The sequence below is a fragment of the Psittacula echo genome (assembly GCF_963264785.1).
Source record: "Psittacula echo genome assembly, chromosome: 5".
Classification (NCBI taxonomy): domain Eukaryota; kingdom Metazoa; phylum Chordata; class Aves; order Psittaciformes; family Psittacidae; genus Psittacula; species Psittacula echo.
Window position 1 is genome coordinate 80,525,531 of NC_137739.1, and position 20,489 is coordinate 80,546,019.

General features: G+C 43.0%; 1 protein-coding gene across 1 annotated transcript; it reads right to left on the reverse strand.

The window, feature by feature from the left end:
• Positions 1-4,802: 4,802 nt before the first annotated feature.
• Positions 4,803-17,145, reverse strand: ACTR10 (actin related protein 10). The gene is made up of 13 exons (XM_080619128.1): positions 16,423-17,145; positions 13,713-13,785; positions 13,096-13,178; positions 12,435-12,543; positions 10,456-10,563; positions 10,023-10,090; positions 9,668-9,747; positions 9,218-9,253; positions 8,648-8,727; positions 8,484-8,557; positions 7,957-8,038; positions 6,581-6,782; positions 4,803-5,385 (listed from the first exon to the last, which is right to left on the reverse strand). Exons 1-13 carry the CDS (start codon positions 16,497-16,499, stop codon positions 5,204-5,206), a joined length of 1,254 nt encoding a protein of 417 aa, XP_080475254.1. The 5' UTR covers positions 16,500-17,145; the 3' UTR covers positions 4,803-5,203.
• Positions 17,146-20,489: the final 3,344 nt, after the last annotated feature.

Here is a 20,489-nt window from a genome sequence, read left to right on the forward strand (position 1 = left end):
ACACCCTTGCACTCATTGGTACCACTGGTTCTGGCTTATTTGCATTACAACTCTACTTGTACAGAGCTCAAACTGATGCATGCATTGCTCAAAACCAAAACCTGAAGTTGCAGAACAGAAGACTCGAAACAGGTGATGTGAGCAGCTCTGAGATCACGCTGCTTTGCAAACGCAGGACATACGACTCAAAATCATTTCCAGAAAGAGTTTAAATGTGTTCCATTAAGCAAAGGTTATCTCCACACTGACACTTGTTCAAGGATTGTACCTCCTTTGGTTGAGTTTCACTCCCTTGAAAGTACTTGTATCTGAACAGTCATCCAACCAGACCACAATTCCACACACTCTGGAGAAAATCTAAGGTGTAGAAAAGTTTACTTTGTTTGTTTCCTCTCAGCCTTTATCGCAAACATGCAATAAAGCAGAACACTGGCAGGATGACACCCCAGGCAGAACAAGGCACATCAGCAAGACTGGAACAACCGAAGCGCCTCTCCTTGACAGTCAAAAGGGGATTTGAAACACATCACCTTGGTCAGTCTGTGGCTTTGCCAGGACAGCATGTTTCCCTGTGCTGTATCCCCAGCTGCTCTGCAACTCCAACAAGCAAAATTGCTTTGATAAAGCACTGGATCTCCAAAGTGGTCACTGGCACAGGAGGCACGGCTCAGGTTCAACAAGTTTGTGCAAACCTGACTGCTACCAGCAGCAGTCCAAAAAAGCCACCCTGTGCCTCCGTCATGGAATTAGGGGCTTTCCCTTAAGAACCGTACGTGCACTCAGAGTAGAAAATCATCATGGTAAAACCCCAGATCCCGAGGCATGAACAGCGTTGTTCCCTGCTTGGCGAGGGGCCCCTCGCGGGGCCTGCCTCCCCCCCCCGCCCCCCCCGGGAATCGAACGCTTCGAAGGGTTCCACTTCTCGCCGCCCTCGCGTCCCGTCCGTTAGTTGCCATGAGCACGGAGCCGCCCTAGGCCGCTCCCTACTGCGGTCCTGCTTCCGGGCGGTCCTCGAGGTTCGAGCCCGGGGCGGGGAGGGAAGGCGCTGAGGCGGTGCTGCGCTGCGCCTGCCCCCGCAGCACCGGTTGCCGCGGGCCGCAAGTGCCGAGCGGGGCTGGGCCTTAGCGTGAGGTGGAGGGAAAAGGGCGAGGCGAGGGGAAGCGAGGGATCCCTCGGAGCCGTGCTCCGCCCTCGCCTGCCGTGTCGGGATCGGTTTGGTTTGGCTGTGTTTGCGCTCTTGCCGCTCCCGACAGCGGACATGCTGCGTGCCGGGCCGGGCCGTGAGAGCAGCGGTGCCAAAATGCTTTTAGGGACCAAAACCTGTCGGAAAGGCAGAGCGGGGGGTGAGCGGGTAGGTGCTTCAGGCTTAGCGCTGGTGACAGAGGGACGGACAATTCCATTTCGGACTGGACGTTAATCGACCTTGAGAGCTTATCTTGCAACCCGAGAGAAGCAGACCCTCAGACCCCGATGAAACACTGGGCAGACGCGCCTTGGGAGAGCAGAGAAACCCCTGGGCGGACGGAGATCACGGTCCCGGAGCTGACAAACTCGGACCCTTTTGCTTCCAGGTAAGGTTAGAGTGATAATTGACTGCGGGTTTCCTGGGTTAGCAGCTGGATTATTTTTTATGAAAGCAAACAAGTGTGGGGGATGTGTGTGGGGGGGGGGTGTGTGTGTGTTCGGGATGTTCCTTATTTCGAATTTGTGTGTGTGTGTGTGTGTTTGGGTTTTGGGTTTTTTTCGGGGGGTTGGTTTTACTTTTTTGTTGTTGGTTTGGGTTTTTTTTTCTTACGGTAGTGTTGCATTGTGGAAGTATAGTTTGCAATTTAGCGACATAAAAGTGCCTTCATGTCTACCTGTAGTAGTTTTGTGTTGCTCCTTATTTCTACTTAGGTATTTTTGTGTATGTTACTGTTTTACAGTCACTGCTGCAAATGTTTGTTTTGTCATGAGACAAATGTGCAATCGCTACTCCCCACTTAAACACAGTTTTGTGAGTGGGATTTTTAGTTTGGTTGTTGTCGTTCGGCGTTTTTTTAATATTTCTTACTAGCTATTTAGTTCTTCAAGTTATTTCTTTGAGACTGAGTGACAGATTTCCTTCTGGAATCTCTTGATATTCTTAAGTCAACCAGAACTTTTATCTCTGTTACAGATATGAACTATGACTTTAAAGAGGAGAATATCTTCAATATTTAAAAAGCTGTCATTCAGGCGCCCCATCAGGCGGCCTGCCAAGAAAATAAAAGCATGCACCGCAAACTTAGGCTCAGTACAACCTGAGGAAGATGCAGAGAAAGTACCGACAGGTTCCATTTATTCTAGAGCCTCTGAAAAACCCAAGCCTTTTGGCCGGGAAGAGCTAAGTAAGCGTGTCTTCTGTCCTTCCCCCCTTTTCTTCAGAACAAAAAAAACAAAAGTTAGAAAACACAGTTCTCATTTGTTGCACTGATATAGAACAGGGTTGTGATGAATAAAACCTTCAGCACTAGGCTGCAATTTTGTGAGTCCCCTAAGGCAACTGAAGGGACTGGTATTGGAAAACCTATGGTTTCATCGATTTAAAAATCTACTTGCAACAATCAGTTTTGAGGAGGTTTTTATAATACACAGACTTATCCAGGTCTTCTGTGTTGTGCAGAGAAAAGTACATTTTACCTTTTGTTTACGGCTTCCATTATTCACAAGTCTTTGAATGCTAACCCTGCTCAGGAAGAGGTCTGGTACCTGTAGGGTTACCTGCTCTGCCAGTTACTCACTTTTCCATCCTAGTTCTTATAATCTGTTCATCATGTGTTTTTGCGTTGTGGAGTAGACCGGGTTCTTCTGGGTGCTCCTGCAGAACGCTACCTTTTAAACATCCTTTTTCAAACAGAAACAGTAAATATTTTTTGAAATCTAATTTTCTTGCAGTTGTTAACGATGGAATTGCCCCACCACGTAAAATTCTTTTTCCACCTGAGAAAATCTGCATGGATTGGCAACAGTCACTGAATGTCGGAGTTGGACTGTAGAATCTGGGCAATACGTGTTACCTTAATGCTACTCTGCAATGTTTGACGTACACACCTCCTCTGGCCAGTTACATGCTGTCTCTTGAATACCAATGTTCAAGGCCAGACTGGACAGAGCCTTGGCCGACATGGTCTAGGGTGAGGTGTTCTGCCCATGGCAGAGGGGTTTGAACTACATTATCTTAAGGTCCTTTCCAACTGTAACTATTCCATGAATCTATGATTCTGTGGAGCTGACCATCCAGCACCGCCCCCAGGGCCCTTTCCGTAGCCCACACCCTCACAGAAGCAGTGTTTGTTTGGGTGTTACATGAGAGATTTATTGGCATCTTAGCACAGGAAAAAGCTCCCAGAGGGAGTGGACTGTCTCGAAGCATGCCCATGGACAGAGATGCACTGCAGAAAGTTTTTCCTTTCCATGATCTCTTAAAGACTAACCTCATTTCAGGATTATAAAATAAATGTGAACAACAACTCACTGCTATGCCTGTCTATTTTTATTGCTCCCTGCTAGGAGCCCTGCGGCTCATCTGAATCAAGAAGAAGGCAATTTAAAAATGCACCAGCCAGCACCTAGGAGAGCAATCAACTATGTCAATACTATTAGACCACTGCTAGCAACTAGCAGTCTCACCTGAGACAGACTCTAAGACTTTAAGCAGTGGTTTGTTTTGTTGGGGTTTTTTTGTTTGTTTGTTTAAATCTGAAAATTATTTAGCTCAAAAGGGACTATGTCCTACCAGGTGCTAACTAACACCATGTGTTAAGGTAACACATACCTCAAACACAAAGAGAAAATTGTGCAGAAGTGCACTTCAGTGCTGTAGCACACTGCCCCCTGTTAAAATATTTAAAGAAGAATTCTTCTGGTGAACATGTTTAACTTCCAAGAAACATACTTCAGGAACCACAGCAGGTAGTTAGCAGACAGCACAGCAAAAGCAGTCACAAAAAGCATGTTTGTGCCAATAAAAGACAACACGCCTCCCAATAATTTTATACATATACATTTCCCCAAATCTGAAATAAACAATTATTCCTCAGAGTAGGATTTAAACCTCAGTAACCAACAGATACCAGAAGAGTCACCATTTAGTCAACAAGTCATGGGCAGCATGTTGGCAGCAAGTTTAGAAGTATTTTGGGCTATGGGAAATCAGTCTCTGGAGACATGACACTGCTGACACGCACTGACACTGCCCAGAGTGCTCACCAGGAGCCACAGCTCTGCATGCAGAGTTAATTCACAGCAGTATTACAGAAAGATAATAAGAATCACGACAAACCAAACCAGCAGCACTAGCAGCAGAGTGTGTTATGTGTTTGCTTTCCCACAGAAGTGGGAAAGATAGATATTGTAAGGTTACAGCATTGCTAAAAGCCTATTAACTAGCCAAGAACTCCTAAATATAGTTTTAATATCCACATGCACATTTTTGGTTTTTTCTCAGGTATTTAACTTACTTCATTGCATTTTCATTTACTACATGTTGCTGCAGGACAATGGAGTTAATAATTCTGATGAGGGGAAGGAGGGCAAAGAAATTACTTCCAAAATTGACATTTCGGTAAGAGAGTCAAAATTTGCCTGCACCTCTGCTGATAATTCTTACACGGTTGATATCTTTCTTGGAGGAAGGATACTGTGAGTTTTCAGCTCAGTACTACGTGAGAATTGCAGGCAGAAGAGTTCTCTGCTAAAATTCTCAAAAGAGGACTGTGCCCAGGGGAAATCCTTGTCCACCACCATCACTTAAAAGACCCAAACCATTTCCTCACACATGATTCAAGGGTGGAATATTTTAATACAGAATTTGCCAGAAAAACTTCCATAGATGTTTCCCACAGTAGGCTGTCCTTCTTTCTGCTAAGCATATTTACAATAAAACTATCTTAAAACAAATTCAGCAATGTGATTTATTATACAGATAAATAACAAACAACTCAGTAGGCTGTAACTCATGACATTAGAGAATTTCTCCAGAACAGGACTAAACAGCATAGTAGTTGCCAGAGTTCAGTTTTTAAAATGGACATGGTTTTAAATAGTGTTAGTACCTACCAGTATACTGCCTGAAAACATCCACATTGTTCTATTTAATAGTGTTACACACAGATTACTTAATAACAAAAAATCCAAAACCATGTACTTGAAAGAGGAGAATCCTTGTGTAGCATGTAGATTCTCATTTCTCAGTAGAAAAAGCCCTCTTCATCAATGGTGGGGGTGCTTTTCCAATATCAAACATCATTTCCAGTGGAGGATTATTAAGACAGCACCAGTCAGGTATGCGGCCTGTCTGGCTGTAATATTCTTTGGACACAGACCGACTCCCAAGTATGTCCTGAAGTGCTCCAAAAATGGCTCCTACAATATTGGGGGGCAAGGGGGAAATGTTGCATTAATTTGATTTACTTAATTTCTTTTTCTACTTCCCATCAAGAATCTCAACTGGTTTTTTTCAGCTCTGTCCCCAGTATTAAAGGATATAGCCACATTCCTTTTCAGTAGCCCAGCTGGTCTCAAATTGCTTCCATTTATGTCCTTTGAAAATACCTGAAACCAAGAACCATCTAGTCTCTGCTGACAGCAAAAGTAGCTTCTTACAAGAAAGTTTCCTAGAAGTTTTTGTTTTAAGCACTTCAACAAATTACCTTGTGTTTAAGGAAAGTTCTTCTCCCCCAGAAAGGGTGCCACACAATACCCATAAAAAGTTACACAAGCTGTGAGACGATTGAGGCTGCAACAGCTGACTAGCACTGCCATAGAAGAAAACATATCAGAGAGCTTGGAGCATATAAATCACTCTTATTTGCCAATCTTAAAAGTAAGACTCAAAAGGTTTTAAAACTCAGTAAATGTTTATAAACATTCGCATTTCAAACTATATGGATATAAAATTTACAATTTACATTTCAAACTATACAGATATAAAATCTACCTTTAAAGTTAGTTCTTCATACAGACCAGACGGGCTCAGCTTATTAACCGAAAGCTTAGAAAAGCATGAATTCTTATCAACTTGAAAACCTTCCTGAAGAGAGGCTAGCAACAGAAAGCCAGCCTTTTTCCCTAACTTGCCAGTACATCATCAAAAAAAATCCATCGCAAGTTGTTGTATTTATTACTTGTGGGCAGCATGGGGAGTTAGCAGCCTCTGGCCTCTATAGCTCACAGCTCGTCGGTCAGTAATTAAACTTGCTTTTTCAATAAGCAGACCTTCCACACGCTGCAGGTCTCTGCTCTGTCCAATTACTTTACTGGTGCCACCATATGACGGTAGCCCTGTACTGCACTTGAATCAATACCACCTCTTCCCCACCTCTCTTTCAAATCGCTCATGACTGCTGTCACCTGGTTAAGGCTCCCATAACTCAGTGTCTCTTTCTGCCCTCTGGATGAAGCCTTTCTTCCAGAAGGGCATAACGATTCCACAGAGCTCCACTGCAACTTTATTTCAGTAGATCATCTACCTTTTACTCCTATTTATTCGTTACAAATCCCACTTAGAAGGTTTGATCTTCACTTTGTACCTTTCCTTAATAGTTGTTTTTATCCTTACCTCCCAGCCAGGCCACACAGTTGGCTTTGGCAGGTGGAGTGTGAATTCTGAAGGTTTTAGTGGCAAGTGCTTCTTTGTATTTTGGTTTCTCTACCAGGTATCTGATTTCAGCCATGAGCCTGTGAAGGAATCCTGGCAACATAGCAGTGCCACCAATAACTACCAAGTTCTCTGCCAGCTGCTTCCTGGTGTCTATCGGACACTAATGTAAACAGGAATAAAACCAGAAAAGGTCTGTTAGAAATTCAGTCAGCGTTTCTGCACACATCAATTGCTGTTTTTTCATACTTAGCTGAAACATAACCCACATTATTTTTAATCCACACTTCCCAAGAAAACCAGGCTTAAGGAACTTCCCAGCTCAGGCTTTTATGGGCATGCTTGTGAGTTCCTCTAAAGCTCTTCAGCTGAGACAGGCCAAGATGACAGAGGACAGAGATACTGGTGACAGTAATTCCCACGAGTTTTGGGAGAAAATATGCCAGGCTGTTGTCCAGAAGAAATAACTGGATGCTATTTAACATTTGTAAATTAAACATTTGTCCTTCCTCAGGACAAAGAGTGATGCAAGGTAAATGCCCAGAAGTAGAGAGATGAGGGCTCCAGGCAGAGTTCTCATTAAACAATTTGTTTTCATAATGAATTCTAATTGAAATGTTTGTCATGTCATCCAAGCTTAGGGCTCTCCAATAGACTCTCCAATAGATTATCTCTCAGCAAACTAATTTAAATGGAATCAATAACTACAGGAAGTCAGCTTTAACATGCAAACACCACCACATAATGAAAATTTCCATTTACAGTGGCTTTCTAATGCGTTTTTTTACTAAATATAGTAAGAAATGAAGTGTTTGTGTATGCCAGGAAAATTCTCATCAATAGATCTTAATGTACTGCCTGTAATAGATAGCCAAATTATTTTTATTTCATCTTAGACAAATCAGCAGTCTGCAGGACTCAAAGTCTAACTCTGAGCAAAACACCTTGAAAAAAGAAGAAATAGAATACCTGTGTCATTTTGGTTTAAGCACAATAATTCCTACAACACCAAGTATTAGCTAGTCTTTCACCACTACAGAGAGCTCCATCCCCAAATAAACGCAAGCTAGTGTATTACTTTTGCTGAGAGGTGAGTAGTATATTTCTTCGACAAGTCCTAGCCACAATGCAGTATACCAAAGAGTAAGGAAGCAACCACGAGTGTGTGACATATGCTGACTTACTATCCCACAGAAATTCATCATGTGGCAGAACCCTAGGAGTCATGCTGCGCTCAATCTGCAGTGGAAAGGGTGTTACTCTAGAAATCGTCATTTGTAAGAGTATGTTCTCCAAGGGTGGAGGCATTCAAGAAATTGTTTACAATAAAAAGATACCTGAACAAGCGAATCCAAGATCAAAGTGGCCACAGATGTCTCTTCATTGTCCTGTTCAAACAATATTTCGACAACAGAATCTCTATGGAAAGACAGGAAATAAGTGTTAATGAGAAGCAATACTACACTGTGAGCTAACACAAACTGGAAATCCTAGAATCATAGAGTAACTACAGACTTCCTGCTGACAATACATCATCACTACTTGTCATACAGATGACACAGGAAGCAGTGCCAACAGGGAGGAGACAACGCCTCACTCATTTCACTGAACCCATCTAATCATTACACATTAATATTCCATTTCTGCTTCTGCCATCCCCTCAGTTTGTTTCCATCTTTTAAGCGTGAACTCTCTGAAGAAGCTGACATCTCTTAATATAGGTTTGCACTGTGACCAGCATAAAGTCTTAATTTAAGAGACATTAAAAGCATATGCAAGTGTTTCATTAAAATTAATTTTATGAAGATTCATGTGCTTTTAGAGCTTTTCTTTTTCATAGCTTTAGAGCTCTGGTATTTCTCACCTGATAGAGCCAACTACATGCAGAATCTTTTCTCCATCTAAAGGATAGTCCACATCCGGAGGCGGTGAAGGACGCTATAAACAAAAATGTAGGAACATTATTTTAGAAGCCAAAAAGGCTACATCCACTTCAAAGGACTAGGGTAAGCTTCATTCTCCACCCACCTCAGCAGTGCCATCAATGTTGAATTTAGCTGCTTGGATTTTCAGTCCACGTTGGAGATCACTCACAAAACAAGTGCGAACTACATAAAAGAAAGGGCAGAAGAGAGACTTTGTTGGGTCTTTTCATCATCAATAGGCAATAATTCTGCTTTACAGAAGAATACACACTTTAGGCCCTTGCTGATCCAGGACATTATCAAATAAATGCGAAGAAAAATGGTCTCCACACTTCGGCAGAATTCAGGTGCTATGTAGACTATGAGTTTAAATGTTACCTAAATTAACCTGACCTGCTGATCACAGGATATATACAGTACTGTAAGACTCCTTCTGTGCTATTGTATCAAATGTGTCTATGAGCTACATCTTAACAATGCTTAGGCTAAACCCTAAAAAGGAATTCAAAATGGTTTTAGTTTTGCGTTCAGAGAGGAAGAACACTGCAAGTAAGTAAGGAATATGGCAGAGAAGATGAAATAATTCCTACATGTAGAGTATTGCACACTTGTCATTATCATACTCTACTGCACAACTTAATAAACTAGAGTTTTATGACACAGAAAATTTTACCTTTTATATCCTCTACTATGTCTTCTGGAACTGAGCCTGAAATAAAAAAAATAACTTAAAACCAAAGCTTTTTAAGTAGAAAGAGAATTAAAGAATTAAACTTAGTCTAAACTAAAGTCTAAACTAAAATACTAAATGTAAGAATTACAATTAGTACTTTAAAGTTTCACTCTGACAGCAGCTATTAAAGACTTCTAAGGAAGAAAGAACATTAAGAACAGAAATAAAAAGTTTGTCTTCTCTCAAAACAGACTGAAGAATTACAATACTACTGAACTTTTATCAGCCTTCATTCAAACCTGCTGCTATGAGTGGCTTATCATAAAAAGAATATACTTGTTAAACATGGAGAAAGAAAACCATGGAAGTAGATCACATAGTATGCGGTGAATACTAAAGGCATTTTATTTGCAAGTTCACAGCACACATGCTACATCAAACAGACCTTACCCATCACAGATGGAAGGCTTTGTCCTTTGGCTAATCCTGTATCAACTGTGCACTGCTCCAACAACTGGTACTCCAGCTCCCTACAACATTGCACATAAGTTAAAAGACATCTACTAACTCAGGCTGATTCTCTATATCATGCTTAAGGGACAGTGTTTTTTTCCTTCAGTTACATTCTTCTACACAGCTTTCACTACACTAACAAAAGCCAAACAGTGGTCACTTTAAAAAGTCAGATGCTGTCACAGAAAGTTATGATTTAAGTCATGTTCAATGGGAATCTTTGCTTATTAGTCAAAGACGAACTTTCACAAATAAATCATTAGTAACCTGGAATGTGTAAGTGTGAACTTACTTGTGTATAGCCTTTCCTCCCAGAGGAAGAGAACCCCAGCAGCTCAGAATTGGAATTCCCTCATATATCTACAGGAAGATCAGGAAATTCTTCTTTTTTGTTTTGAGTTTTTGGTGTGCTGGAACTAAATGCTTTTTCCCCTCAACAATCACTTGCAATAGCTATTGGAAATACTCTACAAGGGCTTTTCTCCAAAGCTAATTTCTCGTATCTAACGGCTGAAGTTACTAACTCCCTTCCCAAGTTTCAAGGAAACACAGATTTCACTTGTCAGATGTGAAGAGATTCCCCAAGTCATGGCATCCTATAGTCAAAAGCCACACTGGTTGATCTGTTCCTATTACTTTTTTTGACACTTTAAGTCTATAAAACTATCATCTTGCCACGACAGCCTTGTTGCTGAAAATTTTGTTTCTGTATTATTAAAGGATACAGGCAGCACCAAGCTTTCTGTGTATCCACAATCTAGAACCATAGCAGAATTGATCCCAAGTGTCAGGAGAGACATTAGATGGCTTGGAGCAAACAAAACTGAAGGTACCTACATGGAAACCAAAAGAGACAATTAATGGAAGGGTGGGGGTACAAAAAAAAAAAACCAAACCAACACTCAAAGCACTGATGCTTTCCCTAGGTGTCATATTAAAAGCAAAACACAAACAACTGCACCTTGAGGCCTATTTCTAATTCAGCATTTAAGAGAGTGTAGTAATGAATAAAATACTATAAGATTCTAAATTCTATGTTCATCTTCTTTGTGGTAAATACCAGTTACTTCAGTAATAATGAATCTTGGAATGGACTTCTAAGAAAAGCAAGTGTCAACTACAGAACTTACCTGAACTCACAGATCAGGTTTCCTATTATCATTGAAAATAAATTCAAGAAACAAAAGCACAGCTACTTGAAATGTTGTATAATGACGTGAAAATGTGAACAAAGGTGCCACAAAACCTTATGACAACATACTGTTGCACACAAACTCACAGAAGTGGCTATTTACAACTCTCTAGCAACAGAAATGTGGAAACTCAAGTCAAAATTACACAAGAATTACTTCCTTCTCCCACAATTCCATAAATCACATGCCCTAGGTAGCGACAGTTCCCGTAAGGGAACACCTTGAAGTGTGAATTGTAGGAGCAATTTGAATAAATCCTGCATTTAAGGGCAACATTACTGATACTTAGCCCAGAGACACGAGTTATAATACTGACCATGTATTAATATGCCACTCTTATTCTTTGCACCAAATTGAAATACTAGCCAGACAGAATTAACTTCACATCAGTATTAGCTGGCTTCTTAGCAAGTTACAAAGTTTCTCCATCAAAATATGACTTTCCAAGTAGAATCACAGGACAGTTTGGGTTGGAAGGGACCTCCAAAGGTCGTCTAGTCCAATCCCCCTGCAATGAGCACAGACACCTTCAACTAGATCAGGCTGCTCAGAACCACATCCAGCCTGGCCTTGAATGTCTACAGGTATGGAACATCTACCACCCCTCTGGGCAACCTGCTCCAGTATTTTACTACTCTTACTGTATTTTTGCACAACCAATTTTGCATGGGAGTGCTTTATCTGAGATATGGGGTTTTTTTCTATAAGGGAATTAGATTAAAAAAAAGCAAACCCAAACACCAAAACCAAAACGAAACCACCCAATCTTCCAGCAATTTCATCAGATAATTTTATTGATAGTAGAAAAGGATTATGCAGAAGCTCAAGATTAGCTGGTAAACTGTGTTGTGGAAGCACACTGAAGAACTACTCCAGATAAACCAGTTTCATCACTTTTTATAGAAGAATCTTAACTTTTTTTCTGTCTGAATTGAAGAGCAGTATAGAATCACCTTCCCAAACATTTCCCATTCAAACTAAGCAAGAATTAGGTTCAGATTTTTCTTCCAAAAAGACTGATTAAGCAGAGAAGATAATAAATTTCAGGTAAACCCTTATCTAAATTAGCAGAGCTAGAGGTTAGATGATGTAATAGACGAAAATATTGACTCTGGTAGAAGGCATGAGATTTGCTGACAGAGCACTAATGAGTGTTTAAATAGAGATTTTGGCTTCAGGCAGTGCTCAATGGGGATTATTGGCTCTGTCTGGAACAGTGAGATGTCAGCTGTATTTTTGTACAAAGAGAAACCTTTTGGATTCTTGTTAATAGCTTCTGTTTTGTGCCCTCATAAAAAGTCAGAATGAGACAAAAATGCCTTTTGTCCAATTTCCAAGCCCTACTCCCCCAGACAACCATCAGCTTTTTTTTCGTTCCATCTTCTTTACGCCTTTCTCATTCTTCTTGCAATATTGTCATTTCCTTGTCCACATCTGGTACTGACTGCAAGTAGAATTTCTACTGGCAAGTGCTACGCTGAACACATGGAGTAGTTAGGTAAAACACGTACCTCAAAATGCTTGAATAGGACTCTTGTGAGCGTGTCTCTGAAGTGTGAAGGGCACAAGACAGATTCTATGATCACAACACGACGGTCTCTGGGATTCACCAGCAGATGTCTAAAAAAAGCAAGGCAAGTAAAACAAAACCGGTAATTTTAAGCACGTATTATGAGACCTACCTTATTTTCATATTGTATTATCCTCAAAAACCCTAGAAATTGGCATGTAGATAGCATTTTCAACAGCAGATCCCAAAGTCTTTTTCCCAAATTTAAAAACAACACCCTCCTACAAGAAAGTTAGGGAACTGAGTTACAGAAAGTTAAAGAGTTATCTGCCAGCAGGCTGTAGTTCTGAATATTCACTATACATTTCTAAATCAATGTAACAAAACAACATGGGCACGGACAACTTACCCTAGACCATGTCACCCAAGGCTCTGTCCAACCTGGCCTTGAACACTGTCAGGGATGGAACATTTAGCACTTTGGGCAACCTGTTCCTGCGCTTCACCACCCCCACAGTAAAGAACTTCTTCTCTGTATCTAACCTGATATCTTATTCAACGAGACAGCAGTCTTTGCTAAATACCTTATCTCTAACACCTCTCAGTGTACTCAGAAAAGATTCGCAGGAGGCTTGAGTAACTAACATCCAAGCATCACTTACCTGAAATATAGCATATGGATAAATTCCTTCAGATATGAATAGAGCTCTTCTGTATTAATATTATACTGAACAACTCTGATAGGCTGTAAAGTAAAAATATCCACAGTCATCTTAAATATGAAGCAGTGATTATATAAACATATACATGAGATATAAATATTTATATGAGATAATAAATTACATCTGAACATATATAATCTGACACATATAAACAAGTACTCAATCTTGCCTGATTTGCACTATGTCCATAACAATGCATCTTATAAACTCACCCTATTACTAAAGTCCAAAGTTTATTCACGCTAATTTTCTGTCCTGGTAACTTACCACAACATTAGTTTTCCAAAGCTGCCATCCTTTAAAGAAATGAAAAAAGGCAAACAAAACATAGCTAGGCAAAGAAATTTGTCAAGAAACGCCCCAAACATGCATAGCTGATAAGTACCAAATAACATCAGCATTGGTACCACATTTAGGTGGTATCTAGTTAGAATAGCAGCCCTTATAACATAATGAAAAATAGCTTCCAAAGGACAGAAAACATATCTGCAAATTCCTCCTATACCGGAACATACCAAACGTGATAAAGGTAAAACAGTTCAGACAAAATAGCTTACCTTCGTGACATCAGGTTTCTTTATTTCACTAGGAATAATGCATCTTGGACCTGTTTCTCCTGCAAAACCACACCTAAAAGAAAATGTAGAAACCCTTATCATCTGAAGTCACCATTTAACATTGTGGGCCTAGAAACCATCACAGAGTAATTACTTAGGCATACTTCTGTGACTGCCAAGAGGTGTTTTGCACACAGCTTTTCTATCTAGCCATTCTGTATAAGAAGGATTTTGTACCTTCTTGCTGACTGCCCCTCAGCTGCACTAAACAAAACAATTTTTCTTCACTTCTGTAAGGACTGTAGCGCTCAATTCTGATCTGCCTCGTACTTTTCACTGAATACAGTGTGAAATAATCCACGCACAACCTTCCTTATTGCCTGTTAAATTCCCAAAGAAATACCTTCCTGTATCCTCCACACAGGCCCAGTTTTCACAGGCAAGATGAAGTTATCCTGTCCTCTTTAAATCCCTATTTTTCTAAGATGTTTATTTAGAAGAAACAGAAGACAAAGACATGATGATCATGATCATGCAGGTCCTGTGGCCTATTTCACTGCTGACCAGCAACCGACACTTTTTCCCTATTTCCAGCTTTGAAATGCATTCCCTTCACAAGCATCCTGGGTGATTTAAGGCATACTGCCTCAGGATGACTGGTTACTACTCCAGGCCTCCTGACAAAACATGAGAGCTCGGCGTCCAGCATTGATGCAACATCATCAAAATAGCAGCAATCCCAAAACAAACTTTTCAGAAACTTATCTGGTTTTCATAAAGTGACTGCACCTTAAAAGACCCAGAACCATGGACTGAAGAAAGCAAATTAAAAAGAACAGAAATTCAATGCCTGATTTGAAGAAATGCAGCGCTTGACATTTGTTTCATCACTGCCACACCCATTAAGCACAAACCTCAGAAGATGACTGACTACTAGTAGAAAACTATAAGGCCTCTGGACTTGGAGTACTTTAAATGCTAAAGGTCAATTATTTATTTTGGTATTTGGCTGCTGTCAATGTAAAAAATGTATCTTGAACCAGATATAATTTAGAAATTAACTTTTTTCTTTGGAATCCCAAATAAAGCCTGTATGTGTGTATACACAGTTGTCCTCATCTGCCATCCTGACAACTTTTGAACTTTTGGTTAATTTCAGCCTTATTTGGAAAAGAACAGATGTCTCTCATATAATTAAGTTGCTATCTCTCCTACAAGAATGAAGGCTGGAAACAGACCCTAAACCCATATTATTCAGGGGAAATGCTTTCCCATAAGACCATTTATTAGACAAATAATGCCCACGGGATAAAACCTCACAAGTGCCCCAAATCTGGAAAAAAGCCCATGACAGGCAACACAACATGAATCCACAAAAAGCCAATCATCAAATCGTTTGTTTCCATCCATGAGAGCTTTGGTAAATCCTCTCCATAACCACAACACAGTAATTTTCATGTAGAAAGCCTGCCTGCTGGACTGCAGTTACACCATCACTTGGTAAAAAAGGCAAAGAAAACAATACAAAAAAACAAGCTGGGAAAAGAAACCCTGTTCCTGCCAACTCCTGCCTCTTTCAACAATCAGAGAAATCCTCAGGGCTTCAAGCAGGTAAACGCACCCACACAGACACAGCCAAAGGCATGAGCCTAGCCTAGTAAAAGTGGCATATGTAGAATCACAGAATGGTTTGTATCAGAAAGGCCATTAAAGTTCATGCAGTTCCAACCCCCCACCACAGGGGGGGACACCTTCCACCAGACCAGGTTGTTCTAAGCGCCATCGAACCTGGCCTTGAACACTGCCAGAGATGGGGCAGCCACAGCTTCTCTGGGCACCCTGTGCCAGTGCCTCACCACCCTCACAGGGAAGAACTTTCTGGTATCTCAATCTCCCCTCTGTCAGTTTAAAGTCATTCCTCTTTGTCCTATCCCTACATTCCTTTGTTAAAAGCCCCTCTCCAACTTCCCTTTTAGCACCTTTGGACATTGGAAGCGTGCTCTAAGGCCTCCCCAGAGCCTTCTTTTCTCGAAGCTGAACAACCAAACACTCGCAGCCTGTCTCCAGAGCAGAGGTGCTCCAGCCCTCTGAGCACCTCTGTGCCCTCCTCTGGACTCGCTCCAACAGCTCCACACCCTTCTTGTGTTGGTGGCCCCAGAGTATGACACAGTATTGCATGTGGGGTCCCACAACAGCAGAACAGAGGGGGAGAATCACTTCTGTTGCAAGACAGTATTTTCTTCCTTGTGTGCAGGCCACTTCCCCAAACAAGCCACTGAAACCCAGGCAGCATTTCCAGAGTATTTTAACCCTGGACTTGGGGCCAGATTGCTTAGGGATTGCTTAAACAGTCCCTTTTTCACGAGGGATGCACGGGCTAAGACGCGAGTGTGGAAGAAGCTGAGGGTTTCTAACGCAACGGGATATTCTGAGGTGCTGCGGGCACAGGCACGGGTACATTTCTGGCTCATGAGATAAATGACTAAATACTGAGCACTTCTGCTTCCAGTTACACCCGTTCTATCTGAAACACAAAACTAGAAAATAAAGCTAGTTTTGTCGGCTTTGTACCACCATAGCAAGAGGGGGAGGAGAAAAACCGCCACACACGATTATTCATCCCGACGGCACGCCCGCCCCGCAGCCGCGACACCGGCGAAGCCTGTCGCGACAGAAAAGGGACAGGCGGAGGGGCTGCGGCATTACTTACTTGGTGAAAGCCTCGCCCAGGTCTATCACCACGGCGGTCTTCTCCCCGCCGCTGCCCAGGCCCTCGTACAGCGGCATCACGACCTCCTTACTCCTCCAACAGCGACGCGGCAGGGCCTTTCTCTGGCGCGGCGCGGCGGGCCCTTCCTCCTCCCCGGCGCGACGGGCTGCCCTCGGCGCCTGTCTGCACGCTCGCCGCCGCGCCGGTGCTCGCTCTGCCGCCCTCCAAGGGGGCCGAGAGCGCTCCGGCGGCGGGCGCGCGGTGCGGCCTTCCCTCACCTCCGCCCCGGTGGCGGGCAGGGCCCACGCGAGGAATGAGGCCCCGGGAGCAGCCGGCGGGGAGGGGAGTGGGGGTTGAGGGCGGCTCTTCCCCTGGGGAGATCCAGTTCAGCGGCTCCTCCTGGCCGAGCGCGATGGCAGCGGCGCCTCGGTGCCGGGAGCTGATCGAGCGTAAAGCCACGCTGAAGCGATCGCGTGCTGGAATCACAGAACTACGGAATGGTTTGGGTTGGAAGGGACCTTAAAGCTCTTCCGGTTCCAACTGCTGCAGGGACACCTTCCACTAGACCAGGCTGCTCAAGCCCAGTCCAGCCTGGCCTTGAACACTACCAGAGATGAGGCAGCCACAGCTTCTCCGGGCACCCTGTGCCAGTGCCTCAGCACCCTCATGAGGAGAACTTTGTCCCAGTATCTCAATCTCCCCTCTGTCAGTTTAAAGTCATTCGCCCTTGTCCCATCCCTTAATGCCCTTGTCAAAAGCCTCTCTCCAGCCTTCTTTTAGCCCCTTTATGCACTTGAAGAGTGCTCTAAGGTCTCCCTGGAGCTTTCTCTTTCTCCAGGCTGAAAAACCTGTCTCTGTAAGTCAAAGCTTCATAATACGAGCGTCAGAGCTTAATAGTAAGACCTTCATCAATAAAAGGTGTTCTAAATAATATTACTTGTCATCTGTGTCGCCCTGCAACTTCATCTCCTAGGTGGGAAAAGGGAGTTTATAGCAGATAATGGCTAGTGTAATGAACTTTTGGGATTGCTTGAGAATGAAATTCTAATGTAGCATTTATTCCGCTCCCAACAACCAGCCCCTTTCCCCTACCAGTCTTCCCTGTATCATTTTCCCCCAATAACCACACCTGTAAAATCAGCTGCCCTTCAGGCAATTTTTATGCGTGTCCAGGAATGCAGCTGTGGGTAATGTGTCCAAAAGAGCTGCCCCAGGGTATTTGTCCCAAGTGCGTGGGATCCTTTTCTTCTTCAGGGAGGCAAAATAAGTATTGAAAAAGTACTAGCTGGTGAGTGGGGTTTAGACATTGGCTCGTTGCCAGAGAGGCAAGCCAAAGAGCCTAACGTCATACACATAGGAAGATAAGGGCACTAATGAAACAAAAGGTGGATTTCAAGGTAGGCTGTTGTGACACTGATGTGGTCTGTTGCCACTGAACCCAAACTGCCTGAGCTGTGAGCCACTGTAACTGTTTGTAGGTGCTATGCTTCTCACATACTCCGTGGCTGCACTGTTTGTCCCACATCCACACTTCCCATTTAAGATCTGTGAAGGTGGAGGTGTGTGGGAGAGTTGGATGATGAGTGGGAGTGATGTGAGACACCAAAAGTTGTCCCCGCCACCATCTGTTCTGTCACTTAAGCAAACCTCTGCGCTAGCCCATCGTTGGAGAAACAGCTCTGCATAATGGCTTTCTTCTCTGCTCCTGTCACAGCTTTGTTGATTCCCTCCTTCTGGTCTCTCTGAAGTCACCTGGGTCACAAAGTGGGCTCAAGAGGGTACAGCTGAGAAGAAAAGGTCCATTGTGTGTGTGGAGCAAGAGTGCAGACTGGAGGAGCTGAAGCAAATGAGGTATCCTGGATGGGCTCTGCATATCAGGAAGACATGCAAGGAATCCAAGTGGGAAATTGCAAGAAAGGTGTGAAAGGGAAGGAACTCTGCAGTGACAAACTTGGAGGAGATTCCTTGCAAGGCTCAAAATCCCCCATAAAGCTGTTATATCTCCTCTTCAGATTCTATCACATGAATATGAGCCCATATCACACAATATGAACCCATGCAATCTTCATACAACCCACCACCATTTTCCCACCCTATCAGCTATCTCTGTCCTTGGAGAGGAAAACTAAGGAGCAAGAAGGCTGTAGTGCAGATGTGAGATGCAGAAACGGCGACAGGACCAGCACACAACCAGTGGGTTCTGGAGGAGGAGAAATCATTTCCAAGGCAGCAGTAGAGGATGCTGACACATGAGAAAATAAATGAACAAATGCCTGTAGCAATTAAACATTCTGAGTTCATATTGCCTTATGATTTTGTGTGGTTTCATGTTTTAAATTTGGGGGTTTTTGTTGTTTTTGTTTTGTTGGGGTTTTTTTTTCTGGTTAGTATTTTATGCCATTTAGAATATAAAAATGCAGCTGAACTTTAAAGCATATGGAAACAACGATGCCTGACAATATGTTTAAATGTCATTCTCAAAACGGAGCCTTAACTCTGCCATGTTTGAGCAATACCCCAATGTACCAACGACACATGCTCAGTTGGAATTACACCTGTCTGAGCTGGGAATTACATTCGAGAATCCTTTCTCTATTTGGGCTTTCTGTAGGGAAATGATCACAGAATTGTCCAAGTTCTCCTGGAGACAGTCCGATTAGACACAAGAGGAATTTTTTTCACAATGAGAACAATCAGCTACTGGAATAATATTCCCAGGGAAATGGTGGATTCCCCAGTAGCGGAGCACTATAATAAAAAAAACCCCACACAAAATCATAAGGCAATTTGAACTCAGAATGTTTAATTGCTACAGGCTCTCCTGAATATGTAACTGCTGAAGAAACAGATGGTGATGCTAACCCGTAAGAATCGGACTATAAATACATTCTAGATAACAATACAAATCATAGAATCAAAGAATCAACTAGGTTGGAAAAGATCTTTGAGATCATCAAGTTCAACCATTACTCCAGGACTGCTAAGACCTCCACTAAACCATGTCACTGAGTGCTTCATCTACACCTCCCCTGGCGCAGCTTGAGGCTGTTACCTGTTGTCCTACCACTTCTTCCTTGGGAGAAGAGACCTACCCCCACCTCAACTACAACATCCTTTCAGGTAATTGTAGAGAGCTCCTTATAAATAAGGTTCCCCCTGAGCCTTTTCTTCTCCAGACTAAACAACCCCAGTTCCCTCAGCCATTCCTCATAAGACTTACTATCCAGACTTTTCACCAGATTCACTGCCCTACTCTGGACCCGCTCCAGCGCCTCAATGTCGTTCTTGCAGTGAGGGGCCCAGAACTGAACACAGGATTTGAGGTGTGGCCTCACCAGTGCCAAGTACAGGGGGATGATCACTGCCCTGGTCCTGCTGGCTATGCTATTGCTGATACAGGCTAGGATGCCGTTGGCCTTCTTGGCTGCCTGGGCACAAGCTGGCTCATGCTCAGTGGCCGTCAATCAGCACCCCCAGGTCCTTTTGTACCAAGCAGCTTTCCAGCCACTCTTCCCCAAGCTGGTTGCATTGCATGGGGTTGTTGTGGCCCAAATGTAGGACCTGGCACTTTGCCTTGTTGAGCCTCATACCGCTGGCCACAGCCTGTCCAGATCCCTCTGCAGAGCCTTCCTTTTCTTCAGCAGATCAACGCTCCCAGCCAACTTGGTGTCATCCGCGAATTTGCTGAGAGTGCACTCGATCCCCTCATCCAGATCATAGTGGAGATATTAAATAACACTGGCCCTAACACCGAGCCCTGAGGGACACCACTAGTGACCCGTCACCAACGAGATGTGATACCATTTACCACCACTCTTTGGGCTCTGCCATCCAGCCAGTTTATAACCCAGCAAAGAATCCACCTATCCAGGCCATGAACAACCAGTTTCTTCAGGGGAATGTTGTGGGAGACAGTGTCAAATGCTTTACTTAAGTCCAAATAGTAGACAATGGCCACAGCCATTGAACATGCCATAATAAAGATAGCTATTCACAGTCTAAGGAGACAGTAGGACAATTAAGCCAGCAGAGTCGTGTGGCCTGGAGAGTCCTGCTCTTTGCTGTCT